Raw genomic sequence first — 26873 nt, 5'->3', positions numbered from 1 at the left:
TAAACAACCCCAGTTCCCTCAGCCACTCCTCATAAAACTCATTCTCAAGCCCCTTCACTAGCTTCACTGCCCTTCTCTGGATGCACTCCAACAACTCAAAATCCTTCTTGTATTGATGGGTCCAAAACTGAACACAGGATTCGAGGTGTGGCCTCATCAGTGCCATGTACAGGACAATCACTTCCCTGCTCCTACTGGCCACACCATTTTTGATAGAAACCAGGATGCTATTTGCCTTCTTGGCCACCTGGGCACACTGCTGGCTCATGTTCAGCAACTGTTCAGCAAAAGAAATGTTGTTTTTGCAACATAGGCACTGAATTTTTCCCGATAAGGACCAGCAACAAAGACATCCAAAACTTTGTGCCTCATGTAAGTTAGGTCTGCAGCCAAAGATTAAAAACACATAACAATGATTATCCTTGTAGAACACATGGTAATATCAGTGCAAACCGATATTGCGGTTAAAGGGGCAAGCCTGAAGAGTTCAAAGAAATCCAAAACCATAGAAGGAAGTATCTAGATAAGGGGAGGGGGCAACTGGGGAGATGGTGGGAGATGTGAACAGGGGCAGGAGACTTGATCGGCTAATTAGGAGCACCGGATAGTCTGTAAACCTTAAAGTACCCAGCCAATGGGGAAATAAGGTAGGGACAATCTGGTAGGTGGGGGTGGAGGGTTAGAAATAAAAGATGTGCTAAGTGTGTACAGGTGTGTGCCAACTTGGTGGAACACCTGTTCATGCATGAATGTGAATAAAGTGTGCTTCACTAAGGAATCTATCTGAGCCTGTTTCTATTGGCTAAGAGGACATTTCTCACACAACCACAGTCTTTCCCTCATCCACTAGGTGGGTCACCTGGCCATAGAAGGAGATCAGGTTGGTCAAGCAAGACCTGCCTTTCATGAACCCATGCTTGCTGGGCCTGATGCCCTGGTTGACCTGCACTTGCTTGGTGAGCACATTCAAGATGAACCGCTCCGTAATCATTCCTGGTACCAAGGTCAGGCCTATAGTTCCCTGAATCCTCCTTCCAGCTCTTCTTGCAGATGAGCATCACATTGGCAAGACTCCAGTCATCTGGGATCTCCCCTGTTGACCAGGACTGCTGATAAATTATGGGGAATAGCTTAGCAAGCTCCTCCACCAGCTTCCTCAGTACTCTTGGGTGGATCCCCATCCAGTCTCATAGACCTGAGTGTCCAGGTGGCATAGCAGATCGTTGACTGCTTCCTCCTGGATGATGGGGGGTTTACCCTACTCTCCATCCCTGTCTTCCAGCTCAGGGGGCTGAATACCCTAGGGATAACTGGTCTGACTATTAAAGACTGAGGCAAAGAAGGCATTAAGCACCTCAGCCGTCTCCTCACCCTTGGTAGCAATGTTCCCCTTGATACCCAATAAAGGATGGAGATTCTCCTTGGGTGTTTTTGTTCTTCATGTATTTGTAAAAACATTTTTTGTTGTCTCTTACAACAGTGGCCAGATTGAGTTCCAGCTGGGCTTTTGCCTTTCTAATTCTCCCTCTGCATGACCTAACGAGATCTCTGCACTCTTTTTGATTTGCCTGCCCTTTCTTCCAAAAGTGGTATACTCTCTTTCTTCTTGAGTCCCAGCAAAAGCTCCCTGTTCAGCCAGGCCGTTCATCTTCACTTCTGGATCGTCTTGCAGCACATGGGGACAGCCTGCTTCTGCACCTTTAAGATTTCCTTCTTGAAAAAGGCCCAGCCTTCCTGGACCCCTTTGCCCTTCAGGACTGTTTCCCAAGGGATTCTCAACCAGGGACCCAAACAGGCCAAAGTCTGCCCTCCAGAAGTCCATGGTAGTGGTAGAAGTGGTTCCTTTCAGTGTACATATTAATACATGGTTAACAAAACTAGAAAAGAAAAAAAGACTTCATATTCTGCCTGAAAAATCAAACTCTACATGGCAATCACATTAAACTGTGACCAAACACTATTGTAGCAAATAAGTATTGTAAATACATTGATAAATGTTGTGTAATCAAAGCCAAGAAGCCTCTGGCAGTTAGAAACATCAGCTTTCCTTATAAAAGGAAAGGTCAGTTGTGCTGTAGTTTTCTATCTGAAGTGCTTGATAAGCATAGAATTTGGCTTTCTGCCCATGTGTTTTAAGTTCAGTGTTGTGGCACAGCCTGGGTAATTGCACTTCAGGTGCCAAGCACAATAGAACTCAGAGGCACGTCAGTAACATACTTTAAACCTCGTCTTAACTTACTAGAATGAAATCTTGCCCTGCAAATGTGCCAGTTCCATGAAGCGCCACACCAGGCTGTTTCCCTGGCCACGCTACAGAGCTGAAATCCTTTCCACACTTGACATCAAATCCCACACGCCAGTTTCACTATGCATAGAGGCTTTATTTTGAACTTAAGTCTTCAAAGCACAGGAGAGACAACCTGGCATGGCTGTAGAAGGGCACAAGGAGCTGGAACTATTAAGATAATTCAAAAAAGAAATCCCAGAGGTAGGAGGCAAAAAAGCTGGGTAGCTCCAGAGTTGGTGCAGATCCTTCTGACATTTCAAAGGATGAGGCAGCCAAGGCATAGCTTTGCCTCCTCCAATGAGTTTACCCAGATTCTCCCCGATACGCTCTTTCTGAGAATTATTTGTGAAGCCTTCATAGCATAGGTCTCCCCCAGCAAGCCTACATACCCAGGCCTTGACTTGATGGCTTTCTCTTCCACAGCAGGAACATCCTCCTCCTCGCCCAGCTCGTTACACAACCCCAGCTTTATGTTTTGCTCTTGGAGAATTGCTGCAGCTGCCTCATGGACAAAGTCTGTGCAGAGGAGCGTGACTTGTCAGTACATTAGGATTAGTGCTGGGGTGCTTCAGGAAACTACTCAGGTTTTTATTATTAAAAGACAGGAATAAGCCAAAGTTGCTGTTAAAAAAAATAAATAAAAAAATCTCTTTGCTTTTGTGCTTAAGCAGCCTGTAAGCTATTCACTTGGATAATTTCTTCAGCTATTCCAAATAATTACTGTACTTGTAAACATACAAATCGAACTTGTTTTGGAAGAAAGCCTTCCCGTCTACTATTTATAAAAAGCAAAATACTTTCTACCTACAGATTTAATCAACTATGCTATTAATAAGATATATCCATTTTACATAAAAATGTTAGTTTATCCAGGATCATGGATACAAACTCATTACAGATAGAAGACTTGGTCCCTATCCTATTCACTAAATCATACTGCCTCTTACTCTTGTCAAAGAACATTTTGGCTATAACTCACATTAAAAGGTGTATAAAGCTCCCATACTTCTATATGACTCTTCCAATCTAAGCCCCAAATCCTTCAGATGAGGATCTAGAACAATACATGGAATTGGTTCTCTCATCCTGTTTGTGTAGCATCCTCAGACTGTTCTTGACAAGTACCATCATGCTTCACCCACACAAAGGGCCTGACAGATGATCAGTTCTGGACTGCATATCCCCTTTTCACCCAGTCAAACATTAGATCATTGCAACTCACATTCAGAGTACACGTGACAACAATTTTAACAGCTTTACCAAACAAAGCTCAACTAAATACATACCAAAGAAAGCTTGTGGGCTACTACCCAACAGAAGACATTTGGTAGGCCATAAAAGCATATAGCAACAGACACAAAATTTTCTTGGAAGAAGCCGATTTCCCATAACCCTCTTTAAGATGACATCATCTAGTTTTTAATCTGCAAATGAAAATCCAAATTCAACATGCCAACCAAGTATTAATATTAGGCTGAGCTTAAAGCCTACTTTTTGTCATCCAGTTTTTCTGCATTACTACAGTTGCAAAGGTTGCGTATCATAGAAGTAGTTTAACAAAACTCCAGTCTCTTCCGAGAAAATCTCCTTCCCAGTGACATCATCATGTTCATCTGTCATACAACACCTCCATCATAGTAATGTTTTTATTAGAAAGATTTAGAATAGAGGTTGGATGACAACACTGCAAACCCCATTACATTTCCTGTGTTCCAGGAAACATACTGTATTTATTCTTATTTCTAGTGTACAGAAGTCATCGCTCTAGACTTAACAAAAGAAAGGAAGAAAAATCCCCAAAACTTTCAGAATCATAGAATGGCTTGGATTGGAAGGGACCTTAAATATCCAGTTCAAACCACTCTGCCATGGGTAGGGACATATCCCACTAGACCAGGCTGCTCAAGGCACCATACAACCTGGCCTTGATCACCTCCAGGGGTGGAGCATCCATAACTTCCCAGTGCCTTACCACTCGCATTGTGAAGAATTTCCTCCTAATGTCTAATCTAAATCTTCCCCTCTCCAATTTAAAGCCATTCCCCCTCATCCTATCACTACATACCCTTGTAAAAAGTCCCTCCACAGCTTTCTTGTGGCCCCCTTCAGGTACCGGAAGGCCACTAGAAGGTCCTCCCTGGAGCCTTTTCTTCTCCAGACTAAACAACTCCAATTCTCTCAGTCTGTCCTCATATGGGAGGTGCTGCAGCCCTCTGATCATTTTCATGGCCCTCCTCTGGACCTGTTCCAGCAGCTCCATATCCATCTTATGTCGAGGATTCCAGAACTGGACACAATACTCCAGATGAGGTCTCACAAGAGAGGAATAGAGGGGCACAATCATCTCCCTTGACCTGCTGGCCATTCTTCTTTTGATGCAGCCCAGGATACGGTTGGCCTTCTGGGCTGCGAGCGCACATTGTCAGCTCATGTCAAGCTTATCAAGCAGCACCCCCAAGTCCTTCTCTGCAGGGCTGGTCTCAATCACAACAGCATGAGCCAGCAGTGTGCCCAGGTGGCCAAGAAGGCCAATGGCATCTTGGCTTGTATCAGAAACGGTGTGACCAGCAGGTCCAGGGAGGTTATCCTCCCTCTGTACTCGGCACTGGTGAGACCGCTCCTCGAATACTGTGTTCATTTCTGGGCCCCTCACCACAAGAAGGATGTTGAGGCTCTGGAACGAGTCCAGAGAAGAGCAACAAAGCTGGTGAAAGGGCTGGAGAACAGGCCTTATGAGGAGCGGCTGAGAGAGCTGGGGTTGTTTAGCCTGGAGAAGAGGAGGCTGAGGGGAGACCTCATTGCTCTCTACAACTACCTGAAAGGACGTTGTAGAGAGGAGGGTGCTGGCCTCTTCTCCCAAGTGACAGGGGACAGGACAAGAGGTAACGGCCTCAAGCTCCGCCAGGGGAGGTTTAGGCTAGACGTTAGGAAAAAATTCTTTACAGAAAGGGTCATTAGGCACTGGAACAGGCTGCCCAGGGAGGTGGTTGAGTCACCTTCCCTGGAGGTGTTTAAGGCACGGGTGGATGAGGTGCTGAGGGATATGGTTTAGTGTTTGATAGGAACGGTTGGACTCGATGATCCGGTGGGTCTCTTCCAACCTGGTCATTCTATGATTCTATGACTAAGAACAGACAAGGCCTTTTCTTTCCACCTTAACTGAGAAGCACCACACACCTTCATCTGAAGCATTTGGGTATGGACATTTCGTTACCACATGAATGACAAGTTAGAAGTAATTTGGACAATAGCTACAAGACACCTAAAAGGTACAGAAGATATGTTAGCCTCTCAAGTTACACTGCTTAATGCACCACTGAAAGGCACTCAACTACAAAGTGTGGGTATGGTTATTATTCTGCAAGAGAAATGATTGGGACCACCGAGATGAAATTCAGTTTTCTTCAATACATTTTAAGAGGTCCATTCTTTTAATGAAGGTGAGTGCTTTTAGAGATCATTATTCTACCCAAAATAAGCAAAAATACTTTATGAAATAAATTGCCTTAAGAACAATCAAATAGCAACTCTAACAATGCAGTAAATTTTTCTTGTTTCCTTTCATGTTAGGTGTACTCATTTTCATCTACTCAGCCTAAATCACCTCTGAAGTAGCTCTTAATATTGACTTTTGCTCCATATATTAAACACGCTTCTTGACACAGCATACTTGGGGTCAAGCCATGCTTCTGGGAAGCACTACATGTTTAATTATGAAATTTCTATTTGTATCATTTCTCACTTGCACCTTCCCTGAAAGGTTGGCTCCCAGAATAAGAAAACCATTCAACTATAAAAGTGAGAATAATTTCCTTTTTTAAAAGGAATCAAAAGCTGTGATGCTAAGGTGCAATCGTGCTTAACATGCAAAGCTTTGAGTAAGCTGCAGGGAAACACTAATAGTTCTGCAACTATCCTGAAAACATTGCTTGATCATTGAGCAGAGGTTTATAAGCCTCTAGGCTCTGAAGGCCCAAGCATCAAAGACAATGAACTTCAAGGCAAACAGAGATCAATCAGTAGTCAACTGAGATGGTTAAAGTTTCACCTGCACAACCATCAGCCACTGAAATCTAGCCCAAATAGAACCTATCACCAGATAACAGCTTAATAACCTTTATTGTGGTGGCCTCCTTTTAAGTATGGGCTGCGAAAAAGTTCTCCTGCCACTAGCAAAGGACCCTCTCAGCTGAACAGAAGATGCCTATGGCAGAAAGGTGGCATCAGTGAAGTGCTCACATGTAGTTTTGCAGATTACAGCACAATCTAGTTCTCCACTGCTCAGGCACTGCCTGCAAAACCAGAAAAGCACATTCCCATTGTTTCCTGAGCAATTCAGAACACCACATAGCCTGGTAGAGACTGAACTAAAGACCTGTCTTATCACACCACGGCCTTCCCAGTTGACCTAAGAAAGAAGCAACTGGCACTATCTAAGACCTGGGCACAAGCATTTCATTCTGAGAAAAATCTTCCGTTTGTCACACAAGAGCCCTCAATAACTGAATCAGTTGTGAGCAAATCAACATCTTAGACACACAAAGGCTACCCACCTTTCACCCTTAAACTCTGAAGGAGTCAAGGAGCAAAAATGAAGTTCACTTATTGCAGTTAATACTCGTAGCCCAACACAACTGATTTTACCAGAACCTTTACCTGTCAAACTGGCAATTTCTTGCTGACAATAGCCGAGGGACAGACATTTGCTCTTATCCCTGGACCTCTTAGGAGGATTTAACATCACTGAACCTGAGCTTGCTGGAAAGGCAAAAGTAGGAATGAGATGTAGCCAAAGCATGGAACAGCTCAACTCCTTCCTCAAGGGTGGTAATCTGGAACTTAAGCAAAGGGTTGTCCAAAACATTATGTAGCTATTCAGTATGATGAAGAATAAAGCCACTAGATGAGGCAAAGGTTGATTGAACCTCCGCGGCAGATGTGCACCTTCAACTGATCACAAGGCTGGGGATTGTGGTTCAGGACTGCTCCTATCCCTCACTGATACAAGCAGTTCCTCACCAAAAGTCACTTCTGAAGGCTGCTGCTCTTTCCATCTAGCTAGGAGGTCCTAAACTATGAAGTACTGCAGCAGATCTGAGCATGCTATGTTAGTTGATAAAATATATTTAAATGCTGCACTTGGACTTTTAAGAGGCCCCTGGCTTTAAATGGTAGGTTATCAATACCTTGGCCAACACCAAGGTATTGATAACCTACCATTTAAACATTCTGGGGAAGGTTTTTTTTGCTTCAATTTATCAAATGCTAGAGGTACAGGACTAGCAACTGAAACCAGAATCTGTTGATATGTTGAACCAGCTTGTAACAGCAGTAGCTCTTGTCAAAGAGGTGCAAAGAGAGCATTTTCCTTATTTCAGACACCAGCCCGCCCTGCACACCGGCCGCAGCCCACCAGGCAACGGGGTGGAAGGGCAGTAGCCAGGGGCGCCAGGCTTCCCTCCCTCTCGATCCCGTGGGGGCTGGAGGGCTGGCAGCGGCCTCCCTGAGCCCGACAAAGAGGCCCAGCAGCGACTCCCCAGGACCACCGCGATAGTGGGAGGCCCAGTCTGCGGACAGGGCAGCGGTGAAGGCCGTACCTTGAAGTACCCACCCTCGTAGAGGGTGTTGGGAGGCCCGAAGATCGCCACCTCCCAGTTGTAGAGGTCGGATTCGTCCACTAGGGTGATACGGAAGCCCTCTACCGGCTCCTCCTGCAGCGACTTCAGCTCCAGCATCAGCGCCTTCTGCGAGCTGCTCATCTGCTGCTGGGCCATGGCTTTCGTTGGCGTGGGCGAGGCCCCGGCCCCGGCCCCGGCCCCGGCCCCGGCCCCGGCCCGCGATGACGGCTACTGCCAACACTTGCCAACACTTCCTTTTGTGACGGTACCCGCTTACCGCTGACCTCATCGCGCCGCGGCACCACGTTCCCCTGCACAGCGAGCCCCGCCCCTACCGGCGTGTTTAAAGGGGCAGCGCTCCCCCACCGCAGGGCGATTCGGTCTAATAGGTTAGTCCTGCGTTAGCTCCGTACGGGCCAGGCCCGCATCTCCCCTACGGCTAGGGTTAGTAGAGAAGCCATGTGCTTGGCTGAGTAGGCTGGAGGGGGCGGGGATCATGGTTGGGTATGATGAGGTGAGGCACTGCTGGCCCACGCTGCTGGCAGAAACCCACAAGCGTTTTTGTACAAAGGATGGTTTTTGTGGAGTGGCTTTGCATGTCCCTAAAATTCCTGCAGCAGTAGGAGAGGAATGGGCAGTTACCCCCTTCCCACGGGTGCACAAGTTGCTACACACAGCAAATGAGGTTCCAAATCCTTCCTCCCATTCCCCGACCTAGTTAAGGGAGAAAAATGTTTGCAGAAATGGCGAGGTCCATCAACCTTTGTGCCTACTCCTTAGGAAGCCTTTAAGGAATGACAAATATTTGTTATAAAAATAAGGAAAAATAACAAAGCAATTACCTAGGAACAGGATAAACAGCACAGCATAACCTCAGCTGGTACGTATCTGGGTTTCACTTCTGGAAACATGAATGGAGCTGCCTATCAGTCAGCATCCAGCTGCATGGGCAATACCCAGCATGGATGCACTCGCAAGCTGGACATCTTAGCCAGGAGAGGAGGAATAATAAGGATGTAATAGCTCTGCCAAAGAAAAGATGATGCATATTCCTTGAATTAAAGAATGAATGTGATTCTACACATGAATAATTTAAATAACTAATAGGGTGTGATGAGTTCTAAATTAATTGTAATGTCTTCTCCAAAATGTCAGACTTATTTGAAGGAAATCTCCACTGTCTGTGGACTTGGGGGAAAAAAATTGGGGATGAATAAAAGGGAAAATTGTGTAATGCCTTAGCTTAAATCTGTAGTGTTGGATTTCATGGAGTCCAGGGATGAAATGGTAAAAGCCTGAGAGATTGTTGTATAGAGGGGGATTGAGGAGTGTTTACTTCAGAGTTTAATTAAACGAATAAAGCGATCAAAGACAGCAAGAACAAGGGGAAAGTCAACAGGGACCGTCCAGAAAGTAGGAACTGATAACTGGGAATACTTATTTCATGGGACTTAATACTATTAATACTTAATACTGTGGGACTCACTGCTGTAGGATTTTACTCCATCCAACAACTCAGTGACGTTTAGAGAGGCAGGATATTTATTCAGACAATAACAAGAGTACCACATTTACTGTGTAGAAAGGAATGGGATTTATCAGACACCTCATGGTTGAGATATCTTAACCCATTTCTGCTTGGTATTTCTTTCATCCTTCTGCACGTGGCAGGGCTTATTCCACCTTGCAGAGGCTCCTACTCCTTGGACAAACATGCGACTGCTCCACTTGCCCTCATCCTACCTCTTGGGCCCTCCCCAAGGAGGTCCTCATCACCTCCTCCAAAGATGCTGCAGAACTGGCACTGGTACCTGGTCCAGGGCTTGAAACTGCCTACAAGCTGTACTTCGTTGGACACAATGATCTTAAAAGCCTTTTCCAGCCTAAATGATTCTATGTAGTCACCAAGGCGAAGGGGTCTGGAGCAGACAATTGCACCGGGGGACCCTTTCTGAAAGTGGCAAAACCATGGCCAGAGATATGGATTTGATGGGTGAGTGTTTGGTGAATAAGGAATTGGTTGGATGGTTGCATCCAGAGAGTAGTGGTCAATGGCTCGATATCCAGATGGAGATTCATGACAAATGGTGTCCCTCAGGGATCTGTACTGGGACCAGTGCTGTTTAATATCTTCATCAATGATATAGACAGCAAGATCAAGTGCACCTTCAGCAAGTTTGCAGAGGGCACCAAGCGGAGTGGTGCAGTTGTCACACTGGAAGGACGGGATGTCATCCAGAGGGACCTGGACAAGCTGGAGAAGAGGGCCTGTGTGAACCTCATGAGGTTCAACAAGGCCAAGTGCAAAGTGCAAGGTCCTACACCTGGGTCAGGGCAATCCGCTGTTTCAATACAGGATGCAGAATGATGTGATTGAGAGCAGCCCTGCAGAGAAAGACTTGGGGGTGCTGATTGATGAGAAGCTTGACAAGAGTAGTTGCTTAGGAATTAAGACTGTTCCCCTTAGGAGCATAGTGGGTTGACAGCCCAACTGTTGTTGACAGCAATGCATGAAGAATGGGCAATAAACAAGAGGAGCTAGAAGTTATTGTAAGGCAGGAGAACACGATGTACACAGTGGGGGATGACGTGATTGAAAGCTGCCCTGCAGAGAAGGACTTGGGGGTGCTGGTTGATGAGAAGCTCAACGTGAGCCAGCAATGTGCGCTCACAGTCCAGAAGGCCAACCGTATCCTGGGCTGCATCAAAAGAAGCATGGCCAGCAGGGCAAGAGAGGTGATTCTGCCCCTCTACTACACTCTTGTGAGACCTCATCTGGAGTACTGTGTCCAGCTCTGGAATCCTCAACAAAAGAAGGATATGGAGCTATTGGAATGGGTCCAGAGGAGGGCCATAAAAATGATCAGAGGGCTGGAGCACCTTCCATATGAGGACAGGCTGAGAGAGTTGGGCTTGTTCCTCCTGGAGAAGAGAAGACTCCGAGGAGATCTTATAGCAACCTTCCAGTACCTGAAGGGAGCCTACAAGAAAGCCGTAGAGGGACTATTCATAAAGGCTTGTGGTGATAGGATGAGGGGGAACGAGTATAAACTGGAGAAGGGCAGATTTAGACTAGACATAAGGAGGAATTTTTTTCATGATGAGAGTGGTGAGGCACTGGAACAGGTTGCCCAGGGAAGTTGTGGATGCCCCATCCCTGGAGGTGTTTAAGGCCAGGTTGGATGAGGCCTTGGTTAACCTGATCTAACTATTCTATGATTCTAAGATTCTATGACTATGATATAATCGTTCTCACAGAAACGTGGTGGGATGACTCATATAATTGGAGTGCTGCTATGGAAGGCTACAGAGACTTCATGCAGGATAGGAGAGGAAGGAGAGGCAGTGGGGAGTTGGGGAATCTCCACAAAATAGGCTCCATAAAGTGTATGTTATGAATTTTTTACAGTTAAGTGGGTCAGATACAGTACCACCAATTGTTAAACACTTTCATGCAATGACAGATAGATCAAATCAATATGATGGTGTTCAGGTATTAGTCACATCTATAGATACACAAAAATGGGAAGGCCCTTTCAAGTTAGTAATGTGGGGAAGAGGTTATGCTTGTGTCGTTACAGATAAAGGACCTCAATGGTACGTCCATACGTTGAGACAAGAGCGGAAGCAGCCAACAAAGATGAGGTGAATGCCGACCTTGTGGACATTATTAGGTGCTTTAGTTGAAAAAAAGGGGGGGAATTGTGGAGGTTTTTGCAGGCTGAAGGATGCAGGGAAGTGAAGGCTGCCCTTGAAGGACCTTATCTGAGAGAAGGAGAAACAAAGTAACAAAAAGTGAACAGTTAATCTTAGCCAATCATATGCCTGGCCTAGGTGCTGAAGAAGTAGCAAAACCCAATCATTGTAAAGTAGTTAACATATATAAAGGAGCTATTAAGCCTAATAAAGGGTCTTCTGTTCACCAGGCAGGAGTCCATGCCTCAATCACCAGCGCTGGGGGGGAACTTCAGCCTAACTATTGTCTGGCCAGCTGGACTGAGCGGACAACCCTACACTGGGCAATTGCTGGGCAATCACTGAATCGTGAATTCAGGTGAGTGGCTGAAGATATAGTAGTAGAGATGGGGGCCCAGATATCTGCAGAGGATAAGGCTATTGTAAAGATGATAATGCATATTTTAGCAAAACGAGGAGTTAGCTATGATAAAAAATACTCTGCACCTATTACTGAGGTGGCTCAAAGATCATGGAGCTCTGACAGAAGGCTCTCAAGCATTTGATCTCAAAAGCTGGGAATATGCAGGGGACTTAATTTGGAAACATGTCTCCCATGGAGATGATATTGCCATGCGTGTAGCAACCACATGGCGCTTAGTAGTAGAGACTTTAGAAGCACTGAAAGCGGAGAAGTCTGTAGCTGGGACAGTAAAACAAACATTAGACGGCGAAGGAATGCAAAATGATTATTCAAAAGAACAAGAAGGTCAGGAGATTTCTGAAGTAAGCTCCTCGAGTTCATCGGAAGACGAAGAGGAGAAATTAGTAGCAGAGGTAGAGGAGAAAAGTGTAGTGAGACCCAAGAGATGCCTTCCTAAACCTCCGAAAGCTGCTTGTGAAAACATCATTGTACATCCATCTGCTCCCCTGTTTGAGAAAGAAACAGACTGCAGATTGCGTCCTGATGGAGGAACAAAGATCAGGAATCCAGGGTGCCTGGCCCACCTCCGAGCAAGGACAACTGGAAGTGCCAGAGTGGATGCCTCCACAATAGAGGCAATGCCTTTGTAGAACAACAGTGTACAAAGTCTTCCAGTTGACACCCACGAGCCGTTAGGATTTGGACTGAGTGCATTGTTGTTTAGGTGGTCAAGTACCACATTACAGGGGATTCTTGTATTACCGGGGGTGACTGATTATGAAGGGCAAATTCAAGCCATGATATGGAACCCCAGCCCTCCAATAACTATTGAAAAGAGAAGCCAAAGTGCCTAATTAATACCTTTTAAGGCAGGTGATCTTGAGTGCTATCATGAAGCACATGCAAGAGAACCGGGTGATCAGGCCCAGCCAACATGGGTTCACAAAAGGCAGGTCTTGCCAAACTAACCTGATTGCCTTCTATGACAAAGTGACTCGGCTGCTGGATGAGGGAAAGGCTGTGGATGTGGTCTTCCTGGACTTCAGTAAAGCCTTTGACACAGTTTCTCACAGCATTCTGCTTAGGAAACTGTCAGCCTCTGGCCTGGACAGGCGCACACTCTCCTGGGTGTAAAACTGGTTGGCTGGCCGGGCCTAGAGAGTGGTGGGAAATGGTGTGAAATCCAGCTGGAGGCCAGTGACAAGGGGGGTTCCCCAGGGCTCAGTGCTGGGTCCAGCCCTGTTCAATGTCTTTATCAATGATCTGGATGAAGGCATCGAGTGCACCCTCAGCAAGTTTGCAGACGACCCTAAGCTGGGTGGAAGTGTCGATCTGCTGGAGGGTAGGGAGGCTCTGCAAAGGGATCTGAACAGGCTGGACCGCTGGGCAGAGTCCAACGGCATGAGGCTTAACAAGGCCAAATGCTGGATCCTGCTCTTGGGGCACAACAACCCTATGCAGTGCTACAGACTAGGAGAAGTCTGTCTAGAAAGCTGCCTGGAGGAGAGGGACCTGGGGGTGTTGGTTGACAGCCGACTGAACATGAGCCAGCAGTGTGCCCAGGTGGCCAAGAAGGCCAAGGGCATCTTGGCTTGTATCAGAAACGGTGTGACCAGCAGGTCCAGGGAGGTTATTCTCCCTCTGTACTCGGCACTGGTGAGACCGCTCCTCGAATACTGTGTTCATTTCTGGGCCCCTCACCACAAGAAGGATGTTGAGGCTCTGGAACGAGTCCAGAGAAGAGCAACCAAGCTGGTGAGGGGGCTGGAGAGCAGGTCTTATGAGGAGCGGCTGAGGGAGATGGGGTTGTTTAGCCTGGAGAAGAGGAGGCTGAGGGGAGACCTCATTGCTCTCTACAACTACCTGAAAGGAGGTTGTAGAGAGGAGGGTGCTGGCCTCTTCTCCCAAGTGACGGGGGACAGGAAAAGAGGGAATGGCCTCAAGCTCCGCCAGGGGAGATTTAGGCTGGACATTAGGAAAGAATTCTTCACAGAAAGGGTCATTGGGCACTGGAACAGGCTGCCCAGGGAGGGGGTTGATTCACCTTCCCTGGAGGTGTTTAAGGCATGGGTGGACGAGGTGCTAAGGGGCATGGTTTAGTGTTTGATAGGAATGGTTGGACTCGATGATCCGGTGGGTCTCTTCCAACCTGGTTATTCTATGATTCTGTGATTTTAAGGCACAAATTTATCTAGCAGAATATGTTGACAGGGGAGAGGGAGGTTTTGGTTCTACAGGGAATGACAAAAACATTTTTTGTGAGGCACAAATAACTGCTCAAAACCTAACAATGTTAGTAACAGTAACACATGTGCAACAACAGCAGCAATTGTTAGTGAATATGCTGTTAGATATAGGTGCAGATGTCACAGTCGTTTCTTCAACGTTTTGGCCGAAAACATGGGAACTGACTAACCCCCATGGAGGCCTAATAGGAGTTGGGGGTGTATCAGAAACTCTGCAAAGTAAATATCTAATTCAAATAAGTACAGAGGATAGGTTTGCTTGTCAAATCAGGCCATATATTGCCCCCCTTCCTATGAATTTAATGGGAAGGGATGTTTGGGGGCAAATGGGATGTACATTGGCTACTAATCAGAAAAATTTATAGTGGCGACCACTAATGGGCGACCAGTACTCAAACTGAAGTGGAAAACAGAAAAGCCAGTTTGGGTAGATCAGTGGCTGCTAACAGAAGAGAAGGTCGCCATTTTACAAGAATTAGTCCAAGAACAGTTAGAGAAAAATCGTATTGTACCAACTACTAGTCCATGGAACACTCCAGTTTTTGTCATACCTAAAAAGACTGGAAAATGGAGGCTTTTACATGATTTAATAAAAATTTATGAAGTTATAGAGAATATGGGAACACTACAATCCGGTCTCCCCTCACTGGCAATGATACCAATAAACTGGAATATTTTAATCATAGATTTGAAGGATTGTTTTTTCACAATACCTCTACATGATCAAGATGCACAAAGATTTGCCTTTTCCATGCCAAGTGTTAATAAAAGGGAACCCATGAAAAGATATCATTGGGTTGTTTTGCCACAAGGAATGAAAAACTCGCCAACAACGTGCCAGATATACGTAGATTGTGCCCTATGCATTACAAATTTCTCCTGAAAAAAATCCATAGAGAAGCTCCATGGAAATTTTTGGGATGGAAAATTTTACAGCACGCAATAGAACCTCAAAAGGTGCAATTAAAAGTAAAAATCAATACACTAAATGATGTGCAGATATTGTTGGGCAACATTAATTGTATTCAAAACTTGTTAGGGATTGATAATCAGCTATTGACACCTTTATTTGAATTATTGAAAGGAGACGTTGATTTAAATGCCCCTCGATCGTTGACAAAAGAAGCTGAACAAGCATTGCAGGAAATCAGTGAGCGTATTAGTTTAGTACAGTATCATCGGGTCAATTATGATTTAGCTATACAGTTCATCATTTGGAATCAAAAGGAACAGCCTTTAGGGATAATTGGCCAATGGGACGAGTCAGCAAAAGATCCTTTAATGATTTTAGAATGGATATTTTTAGCCCACCAACCCCAAAAAACTATTTTGACACGAGTTGAAATGTTTGCAGAATTTGTTATTTGCAGTATTAGTTATTTGCAGAATTATTTACAATGGTGTTAAAATAGTCTACCAAGTTGCCTTACAAGGATATGAGGGGAGAGTACAGATACAACATCCAGCACATAGGTTAATCACCTTTTTAAAACAAATACAAATAGAACACAAGCCAAAAAACTGTGAACATCCCATTGAAGGAAAAACTGTATTTACAGATGGAAGTGGTGGAACAGGTAAAGCAGTGGTAGTGTGGAAAGATGATCAGGAATGGAAAAAGCATATTGTGTGCTTATTGAGTGCTCTGGATGGAAATCAGGAAAAAGAGGAAAATGTACGAACACTGGAAGAAGGGGCAGGCAACTCATGAGGACTACAAAGATGAAGCGAGATCTTGTAGAGAGAAAATCAGAAGGGCTAAAGACCATCTAGAACTTAAATTGACCTATTCTGTAAAAGATAATAAAAAATCCATCTACAAATATATCAATAACAAAGGAAGGACCAAGGAGAATCTCCATCCTTTACTGGATGAAGGGGGAACAACAGTGACAAAAGACAAGGATAAGACTGAGGTCCGTAATGCCTTCTTTGCCTCAGTCTTTAATAGTAAGGTGAGATGTCCTCTGGGTACTCAGCCACCTGAGCCAGGAGACAGGAAGGAAGAGCAGAACAAAGCTCACATAATCCAAGAGGAAATGGTTAGAGACATGCATGGCCAATTAGACATTCATAAGTCTATGGGACCTGATGGGATTCACCCAAGGGTATTAAGGGAGCTGGCAGAGGTGCTTGCCAAATCTCTTTTCATTATCTACCAGCAGTCCTGGCTGACTGGGGAGGTTCCATTAGACTGGAGGCTGGGAGATGTTACACCCATTTACAAGAAGATTCAGAGGAATGATCCTGGGAACAACATGCCTGTCAATCTGACCTCGGTGCCAGGGAAGGTCATGGAGCAGGTCATCTTGGGTGCCATCTCACAGCACACACAGGACAACCAGGTGATCAGGCCCACTCAACATGGCTTTATGAAAGGCAGGTCCTGCCAAACTAACCTGATCAACTTCTATGACAAGATTACCTGCTTAATGGATGAGGGAAAGGCTGTGGATGTGGTGTACCTGGATTTCAGTAAAGCCTTTGACACCATTTCTCACAGGATTCCGCTTGAGAAACTGGCTGCCACTGTCCTGGACAGGCACACTCTCTGCTGAGTTAAAAACTGGCTGGATGGCCTGGCCCAAAGAGTGGTGGTAAATGGAGTTAAATCCAGCTGGAGTCCAGTCACAAATGGTGTTCCCCAGGGCTCGGTGCTGGGTCCAGCCCTGTTCAATTTCTTTATCAATGACCTGGATGAAGGCACTGAGTGCACCCTTAGCAAGTTTGTGGACAACACTAAACTGGCAGGAAGTGTCCATCTGCTGGAGGATAGGGAGACTTTCCAAAGGGATCTGAACAGGCTAGACTGATGGGCTGAGGCCAACGGTATGAGGTTGAACAAGGCCAAGTGCAGAGTCCTGCACTTGGGACACAACAACCCTGTGCAGCACTACTGGCTTGGGGAAGAGTGGCTGGAAAGCTGCCTGACAGAGAAGGACCTGGGGGTGTTGGTTGACAGCTGGCTAAATATGAGCCAACAGCGTGCCCAGGTAGCCAAGAAAGCCAATTGCATCTTGATTTGTATCAGAAACTGTCACAGTCGGGGCAATCCATGACACATAGAAGTTGTGGGCAAATGGACATCTTTATTGATTTGACAAGACTTTTTATACCCTTTCTCGAGCTGTGCGTCCGTGCACAATTGGTTTAGCTAAAACCCAACAGTTCATAATTGGACGACTCCTTCTCAGTTGTAACTTCATAATTGGGTGATTCCACCTGCAGCCTGGCAGCTTCCTAATCTTGTTTACTCAGCTCTTCTTGGTGCCTTCCAGCTTCTCCAAGGATACACGGGCATCTATTCAAGGCCAATGTTTAAGTTCACACACTCTGACTCCCCGGACCAGCTGAGGGTTCCCACAATTCCCCCTTTTTGTATTTGTGCTACAAAAATTGCCCGTGCCTTCTGCTGCAGGGCCCTTCACAACAGAGACACAAGACATGGTGACATTAATAACACAACTACAATAACAAACAAAATCAACAATCTAGATTTTACCAAAGATAATAACTACCTTGGCAGTCCCTATCCTTTAAGTGAGCCATTCAACCAATGCCACCCATCGTCTCCTTATCTGATACAACACATTCCCTCAAAGTCTTCAGATTCCTGTCCTTGGACTAATAACTTGAATCTATTACAGCTCTATTTTGTGATACAGCATACCTAACACTATCAACATCAGTTAACAAACCACTCAGTAAAATCAATGTAGCATTGGTTTGCCTACCCAACCAACATTCCAAGTTCATTAGCTTTTTAAGGCAGCTGCCATAGCAACCCCAGGTGCCAATACTGAGGCTGCTATAATTTCCCCAGGTCCTAATTAGCTTAAAATTAATGGATATAATCTTTTAGTTCATTTCTCTGTAATAAGGTTGGATGTTGGTAACATAAGCTCCCCAAAGCTACATGGCCCATCCTTAAGTTTCAAAAGAATTCCACCCTCCACACTCTGTCCCCACAAACTAGAAAGATCCCTACAGGCAAAACTAACTAGAACAGAAAAGGAGCGTGACATATTAGAGGAGGTGGATCTGCTTCGGTTGTGGGACCATTCGTTCTTCACTTGCACGGACCATCCACAACAGGCCGAACGCAGTGAGCCGGAACCCACTGGGGGCCACTATCTGTGGAAACACAAGCATACCCTCTTCCCCAGGTTAATAAATCACACGGAGGTGACCATTGTCCACTTTGCAGGTCTTTCACCTTAACACCGGGGGAAATAGTGGTTGTGCTATGTAGGGATTCAAAGTGGCGAACCATAGGTGGCTCCTGCATGTCCTCTATTATGTTAACAAAATTCAGTACATACATGGCTTTATTTAACCGTGCTTCAGGGGGTTCTCCAACCATTCCCCCTTTTTGTTTTTGAAGAAGGCGTTTTAGCGTGCCGTGTGCATGCTCCACAGTGCTCTGTCCGGTAGGAGAATGAGGGATCCTGGTAACATGGGTAATCCCCCAAAGCTGTAAAAAAGCTTTTACTCGGGTGGAAACATAAGCAGGACCATTATCGGTCTTAATTTGATGCGGAACACCACACACAGAAAAAGCCCATTGCCAATGTTGAATAACATCTCGAGCTGTTTCTCCTGTGTGTGCAGTAGCTACTATGACTGACAAAAATGTGCCAATGGACACATGTACATATTTAAGTTTACCAGACTCTGCAATATGGGTGACATCGGATTGCCAAATCTGTAAAGCTTGTAAACCTCTGGGATTTGTGCCATAATAGGCAGGTACATGTTCGCCCTGGCAATCAGGGCAGGCTGCAACAATAGAACGGGCCTCTGTAGTTGTTAAATGAAATGGATGTTTCAAGGCATGAAAGCCTTGATGCACAAACCGATGAGATTCAATTGCTTGTTGTGTCACATTAGGCACTGGTCCCATTGCCACAGCTGAGACCAATTGGTCTGCCTGTGCATTACCAGCTGCTAGAAATCCAGGTAAAGTGGTATGGCTTTTAATATGCAGGACATAATATGGTTGTGATCTTTTTTGAATCGTCAGCCGTAATGATTGTAGCACACCAAATAATAAGGCATTACTCACGTTTCCCAAAAGTGCCTCATCCAGTCGCTGGACTAGTCCCACTACGTAAGCTGAATCTGTAACAATATTCATTGCACAAGTAAATCGCTGGAATGCTAACATAACAGCACGATGTTCCACAATTTGAGGGGAACCTTCTTGCTGCTCGACTATGTGTTGCCACTGGTGACCATCATACCAGACAACAGCTGCTTTTCCAGTGCGTCCTGATACATCTGTAAATACTGTAGGACCTGTCACAGGTTCTTTCTGGCTTAATTGTTTCTGTCCAATACGAATCTGACTTCCTAACTTACATAACGGATGAGAAGGAAAATGATACTCAATTTGTCCTGTATAATTCATTAATGCAGCCTGCAATGCCGAACTGTTAGCTAGACACCATTCGAAATAGTCTACCTGTACAGGCAAGATGATTTTTTCTGGGTCTCTTGCTAACAATTGCATCTCATTCAGGTCTTAATGATAATCTGCACCAATAATTCAAACAGGCCAGGAGCAGTGTTTTTGTTGCGACAAGACAAGAAGGCCCATTCCAATATATGAAGTGGGTCTTCCCAATCTGGGTTCCATTGCACGATAATTGCAAATGGTATCATGTCATCAATCAAAACAAATACCTGAACTGCAACAGTGAGCTCAGTTCTCCACACATGCTTTTCCTGAATTGCCCGTTCCACCATCTCAACTGTTTGCCTTGCTTCGGAGGTCAAAGACCGCAGTGCTGTAATATCGGTGTCTCCTTTTAATAGTTCTAAAAGGAGCCTCAATTAAGATGAAGTTAGGCCTAAATAAGGCTGTAACCAATTAATGATTCCTGCCAATTTCTGTACATCATTCAAGGTTTTTACTTCCATCATGAGCTGGATTGCTTATGGCTGCACAGTGCAGTCAAGCACCCTCATGCCTAAATAAAGCTGAGTGCGTTGTACCTTCTCTGCAGCCACCACTAGGCCGAATTGGTTCAATGAAATTCATGTGTCAGATTCCATTGCTGACAACAGTTGAGATGTTGGAGCAGCAAAAAAAATATCATCCATGTAATGATAATAGTACCCCGTTGCATATTTTTCTCTGATTGGGCTCAGGGCTTGAGCAACAAACCATTGACAGATGGTGGGTAAATTTTTCATCCCTTGTGGGAGCACCTTCCAATGGTACCTCTGTGTTGGTTCAGCATGGTTGATTGATGGAACTGTAAAAGCAAACTTTTCCATATCATTTACATCTAATGGAATGGTAAAGAAACAATCTTTTAAGTCTATCACAACAATTTCCCACTGCATGGGGATCAGTGTATGTGAGGGCAATCCCGGTTGCAGAGCTCCCATTGTTGCCATCACCTCATTGATCCAACGTAAATGATGTAGTAATCGCCATTTTCCTGATTTTTTCTTAATCACAAACACTGGGGTATTCCACGGGCTATGGGATGGTTCAATATGACCTGCAGCTAGTTGTTCTGCTACCAAAGTCCGCAGGGCTATAAGTTTTTCACAATTGATCCACCCAAACCGGCTTCTCTGTTAACCATTTCAAAGTCAGTGTAGGTCTCTTCACGCCCTGCAACACAGTGACCCCTAATGAAAATCCGTGGTTATCCGAACTCCCCATTGTGACAAACAGTCTCTTCCCCATAAGTTCAAAGGGGCCACAGTCACATAAGGTCGAACAGTCGCCTTTTGTCCTTCCGGGTTGGTGATCAGTACTGGTTTTGCTGCCATGAAACCGTTGGTGACTCCCCCCAGGCCCACGACGCCTTGAGTGGTAGAGATCACAGGCCAAGAGGAAGGCCAATTATGCTGAGAAATAATAGTGATGTCCGCACCTGTATCTAATAGTCCATTTACCTTCAACGATATTGGCAATGCCCGATCCATGGATAATGTACACGCCATTTGTGGTCAGCTGTCAGACAGCATTTGCATCCAAAGCACTTGTGGTTGTCCGGTGGATCCAAACGCTCCAGTGCCTCGGGTGACCTGTTCAGTCCTAGGGACACAACTCAGAAAAGGTACAAGTTGAGCAATGTGAGTGCCTTTTTCCACTGTAACAGGTGGAGTGGATGTGGAAATCATAGCATAAATTTGTCCCTCATAGTCAGCATCAATGACTCCCGCATGTACCGTAAGTCCGTGTATAGTAGCACTCGATCGTCCAATTAGTAATGCACTTAGTCCATTTCTGGTGGGTCCCCAAGCATCCAAGGGAACCTTATGCACCCCCTGTGTTGTTAGAGTTACTGTGTCGGCGGTGGATGCATCCATGCTGGCTGATCCCTTGGTTTTCCCTGACAGCCGGTCGCATAGGCCTGTGTTTGAGGATGCCTGCGGGATGGATTGTTTGCTGATGCGGCAGCATTTTTGTCTGCGCGCGCCCCCTCGCGCTCTTCTTGCCGTTTCCCTGCAGCGAGGGCTGGTTATTTAGATAACCTCTGAACCAACACTGTGTTGCAAAGTGGCTGCTTTTCCCACACATAAGACATGTGATCCCTGCTGCCCCCGCTGCTTCAGCTGCGTTATCTCTCTTGTTCTTTGGTCAAGTTCATCTAAAATGCCTGATCTGGCTGCAATGAAAACATTTTAAGCCCCCTGTTTTTGCAGCAGCCAAGTCTGCAGCTAGGGCTGTTACTGTGTGCCCTATGGATCCCACCTTGGCACAGGCCTGTATCATGGCGTCCAGGGTGGGGTCCCCTGGCAACGCTTCAATTATCTTCTGGCAATCATCATTTGCATTGCCCTTTGCAAGCTGAGTTACTAGCATAGTTCTTACATTCACATCAAACACTTGCCTTTCCACTGCAGCTTGAAATTTTTCAACAAGCTGTAAAAACGGTTCTGTAGTCCCCTGCTGAATCGTGGTGTATTTTGCTTTAGGTTCAGCTAATTCGGCCGTACGTATTAGTGCTTCCAGACCCACAGCCTTGACCTGCTCTAAAACCAGCGGATGCCACTGTGCCTGATGCTGCGGGTTAGAAAACTGTCCTGTCCCTGTTAGTACGTCCACGCCATTACCAAAATGCACATCGTCTTGTGGAAGCTGTAAATTCCGAAGTGCCTGGGCCTCACCCTTCTGTGCCCATATTGTTCTAGAAACAGCTCACTGTAGTGGTTGAAACATTATCTGTGCTAGCACAGCAAAATCAAAAGGTGTCATTTCTTCCATAGGCAACGGCCTGAGTAACTGCATAGTTGCCAGAGAATTTGGACCATATTGTGCCACCGTTTTCTGCAAATCTTGAATCACTTTCCATGAGTACGGTATGTGCTCATCCATTACCCCCTTCGCTGGATCCCCCTTCACAACGGGAAATGCCAGTGCTGCAGAAGGATCAGCAGCAGGCTCTACTAATGGGATATCTATCATCTCAGACAGCTTCCAGTCCCCCTCTCGTAAAGCCTGTGCTTTTAGCTTCTGCCAAAAAGATAAAGGATTGTGTGCATGGATAGTAACACGTGCGGATGGCATATTCCCTGATTGAGATGTTCCTCTGCAAGAGGGACCCTGAAGAGGTTTTTCCAACTGCCGTTCTACTCTGTGTCTTTCCTCATTCTCTTTCTCCCCACCCCCAAACATCTCATCATCACATTCACTAGGCCTTTCTTCTGGGAGTGGGGGGTACCTTGACAAATTTACGCAGTGCTGATGTCCTCCTTCATCTAACAGAGAAAGTGGTGGGGCCGACGGCTCTACCAGAACTATACTATCAGTATCAGATGGCAACGATTCAGGATTGTCTGGCAGCTCTGCAGGTATTCTATTAGTTTTACCGCCGACTGTGAAAGGGTGTCTTGTGCACATCCCATCGTCAGAATCATCCCAAAGCTCCCCCCTCCTCCGTGGGTCATGAATTCTAGGGCGTGCTCCGGAATCTAGCTTATTTCACGGAATCGGTTCCTCTGAAAGGAGCAGCACGGGAGGGGCAAGATGCTGTACGATATTAGAAGCAGAAGCAATGCCCTCCGCCTGGTCTCGTTGCAGCTTAAAATCATTCAGGGTCTCATAAAGAAGATGCCATGTTGGTAAAAGTGCTGCCATGTCTTTATCCCCCCGTGTAGCCGAGTCAACCAGTTTATTGCCCACATCTTTCCAGACAGAAACATTAAAAGAAGTTACGGTAGTTGCTTCATATCCCTGTTCTTTACTCCATAGGAGCATTTTTCGCAAATCTGACTCTTCTAACTTAACTCCCCATTTTTGCAAAATAGTTTTCCACATAGAAACAGTTGTTGTCTCTTCCTTACTTAAGGAAGTACCCATATTTCCCAGCAGCTCACCTCAATCCTGGTGGTTTCTTCTAATAACAGCTCTGGAGACTCTCTCCTCCACCATTCACCTGGGAGCTCTGGAGACTCTCTCTTCTCTCCTCCACCACTCAGCTTCGCTGGGGATTCTTATGGCTCGTTGTATGCACCATCCAATTCCTCACAGCTCTCTGGTCCACCATCTACAGTCCAATTGCTGTGATCACGTCGAGGGTCACCAGATGTCGCGGTCGGGGCAATCCACAACACGTAGAAGTTGTGGGCAAAAGGACATCTTTATTGATTTTACAAGACTTTTTATACCCCTTCTCGATCTGCGCGTCCATGCACAATTGGTTTAGCCAGAGACCGACAGTTCATAATTGGATGACTCCTTCTCAGCTGTAACTTCATAATTGGGTGATTCCACATGCAGCCTGGCAGCTTCCTAATCTTATTTACTTGGCTCTTCTTGGCACCTTCCAGCTTCTCCAAGGATACACGGGCATCTATTCAAGGCCAATGTTTAAGTTCACACACTCTGACTCCCTGGACCAGCTGAGATTTCCCCCAAGAAACAGTGTTGCCAGCAGGACCATTGAAGTGTACTCAGCACTGGTGAGGCCACACCTAAAATACTGTGTTCAGTTTTGGGCCCCTCACTATAAGAAAGACATTGAGGTCCTGGAGCGTGTCCAGAGAAGAGCGATGAAGCTGGTGAATAGGAGGGAGAACAAGTCTTACGAGGAGCGGCTGAGGGAACTGGGGTTGTTTAGGCTGGAGAAAAGGATGCTGAGGCCTTATTGCTCTCTACCACTACCTAAAAGGAGGTTGCAGAGAGGTGTGTGTTGGTCTCTTCTCCCAACAGACAGATGGAACAGATCCTCCTAGAAGCTATGCTAAAGCACATGGAGGACAGGGAGGTGATTAATGGCAGCCAGCACGGCTTCACCAGGGACAAATCTTGTATGACCAACTTAGTGGCTTTCTATGATGGGGTAACCACAGCAGTGGACATGGGTAAATCAATGGATGTGATCTATCTAGACTTCTGTAAAGCCTTTGACACGATCCCCCACAACATCCTTCTCTCTAAATTGGAGAGATATGGATTTGATGGGTGGGTGGTACGGTGGATAAGAAACTATTGGAAGGGTTGTATTCAGAGAGTAGTTGTCAATGGCTCAATGTCTAGATGGAGATCCGTGACAAGTGGTGCCCCTCAGGGGTCCGTACTGGGACCGTTGCTGTTTAATCATCAGTGATACTGACAGCGAGATTGAGTGCACCCTCAGCAAGTTTGCAGATGACACCAAGCTGAGTGGTGTAGTTGCCACATCAGAAGGACGGGATGTCATCCAGAGGGACCTGGACAGTTGGAGAAATGGGCCTGTGAGAACCTCATGAGGTTCAACAAGGCCAAGTGTAAGGTCCTATACCTGGGTTGGGGCAACCTGTGGTTTCAGTACACAATGGGGGATGATGTGATTGAGAGCAGCCCTGCAGAGAAGGACTTGGGGGTGCTGGTCAATGAGAAGCTCCACATGAACCAGCAATGTGCACTCCAGCCCAGAAAGCCGACTGTATCCTGGGCTGCATCAAAAGAAGCATGACCAGCAGGTCAAGGGAGATGATTCTATTCCTCTCTTGTGAGACCTCATCTTGAGTATTGTGTCCACTTCTGGAATCCTCAACATAAGAAGGATATGGAACTGTTGGAATGGGTCCAGAGGAGGTCTATAAAGATGATCAGAGGGCTGGAGCACCTTCCATATGAGGACAGGCTGAGAGAGTTGGGCTTGTTCAGCCTGGAGAAGAGAAGGCTTCAAGGAGATCTTATAGCAACCTTCCAGTACTTGAAAGAGGCCTACAAGAAAGGAGGGGAAGGTCTTTTTACAAAGGCTTGTAGCAATAGGACTAGGGGTAATGGGTATAAACTGGAGAGGGGCACATTTAGGGTAGACATTAGGAAGAATTTCTTCACCGTGAGAGTGGTGAGGCACTGGAACAGGTTGCTCAGGGAAGTTGTGGCTGCCCCATCCCTGGATGTTTTCAAAGCCAAGTTGGATGAGGCCTTGGGCAGCCTGATCTAGTGGGATGTTCCTGCCCGTGGCAGGGGGGTTGGAACTAGATGATCTTTAAAGTCCCTTCCAATCCTAACTATGATTCTATGATAGGTGATAGGACAAGGGGGAATTAAGCTGCGTCAGGGGAAGTTTAGATTGCACATTAGGAAAAATTTCTTCATGCAAAGGGTTATCAAGCACTGGAACAGGCTGCCCAGGGAGGTGGTTGAGTCGCCATCCCTCGAGGTGTTTAAAAGGCGGTTATATGAGGTGCTTGGGGACACGATTTAGTAGTAGACAAGTGCCGTTGGAGTGTATGATCTCAAAGGTCTTTTCCAGACTGATAGTTCTATGATTCTACGAGCTGTCAATGTACACTCTCAGCCCAGCAGGCCAACTGTATCCTGGGCTGTATCAGAAGAAGCATGGCCAGCAGGGCAAGAGTGGTGATTCTGCCCCTCTACTACACTCTTGTGAGACCTCATCTGGAGTACTGTGTCCAGTTCTAGAATCCTCAACATAAGAAGGATATGGGAGTGTTGGAACAGATCCAGAGGAGGGCCATGAAAATGATCAGAGGTCTGGAGCACCTCTGCTATGAGCACAGGCTTAGAGGGTTGTGGTTGTTCAGTCTGGTGTGTATCAGTCTCTTAGGAGACCCTCACAGGCAACCAGATTCTGACTTGTGGCAAAAACACTTATAAGCACGCACACATAATCCTTAGTCATAAACTGTCGACTAAGTCTGGGACTAGAAATGGATCTATCTGCACCTACACCTCCTCTCTGAAGGGCATTTAGAAAGCAAGGGGGTTCATTTTCAACCTCATGACTCGACGGGAGGATCTCCTTAGCCACTTGTCAAAATCTCACCTGTTTAATGTGACAGAGCTCAGACCCACATTCTTCTTGTTTATGTCATGGGTTGACAGACATGTTTCATCAATATGGAGTCAAGTTGACCGGCAGGACATGTGAGCAGGAGCCAAGCTCTGACCAGGCTTCTGGGTGGCAGATACTTCCATCACTGTTGGGTTTGACCACTCTTCTCAATACCTCAGACATCTGGGCCACATCTGGGAGGGTTCCAGACATGATGCTCTCACTAGTGCTTCCTCTGGGAGAGATAAAATGCTTCACTTCTGCCTGCTATGTCCCACCCAGCCCCACAAGAGGGGTCCGCAATGAGTCTTGGGCTTCATCTCTCTTCTTCCCAATCCCAACTGCCCAGTCCCAGCTGCCCATACT

At 46.0% G+C, this 26873-nt stretch overlaps 1 protein-coding gene across 1 annotated transcript in view; it reads right to left on the bottom strand.

The window, feature by feature from the left end:
• The window catches only part of LOC138733835 (ubiquitin-conjugating enzyme E2 R2-like), a 48691-nt gene extending 40541 nt beyond the window's left edge, over positions 1 to 8150 (bottom strand). Inside the window, exon 1 of the mRNA XM_069881350.1 lies at positions 7885 to 8150. Coding sequence (XP_069737451.1) covers positions 7885 to 8061 — 177 coding nt within the window. The 5' untranslated portion in view covers positions 8062 to 8150. The remainder of the gene's footprint in view (positions 1 to 7884) is intronic.
• Positions 8151 to 26873: the final 18723 nt, after the last annotated feature.

The sequence above is a fragment of the Phaenicophaeus curvirostris genome, assembly GCF_032191515.1.
Source record: "Phaenicophaeus curvirostris isolate KB17595 chromosome W unlocalized genomic scaffold, BPBGC_Pcur_1.0 scaffold_35, whole genome shotgun sequence".
NCBI classification, from domain to species: domain Eukaryota; kingdom Metazoa; phylum Chordata; class Aves; order Cuculiformes; family Cuculidae; genus Phaenicophaeus; species Phaenicophaeus curvirostris.
Note: the sequence above shows the minus strand (reverse complement) of the source record. Positions and strands in the feature narration are given on the sequence as shown.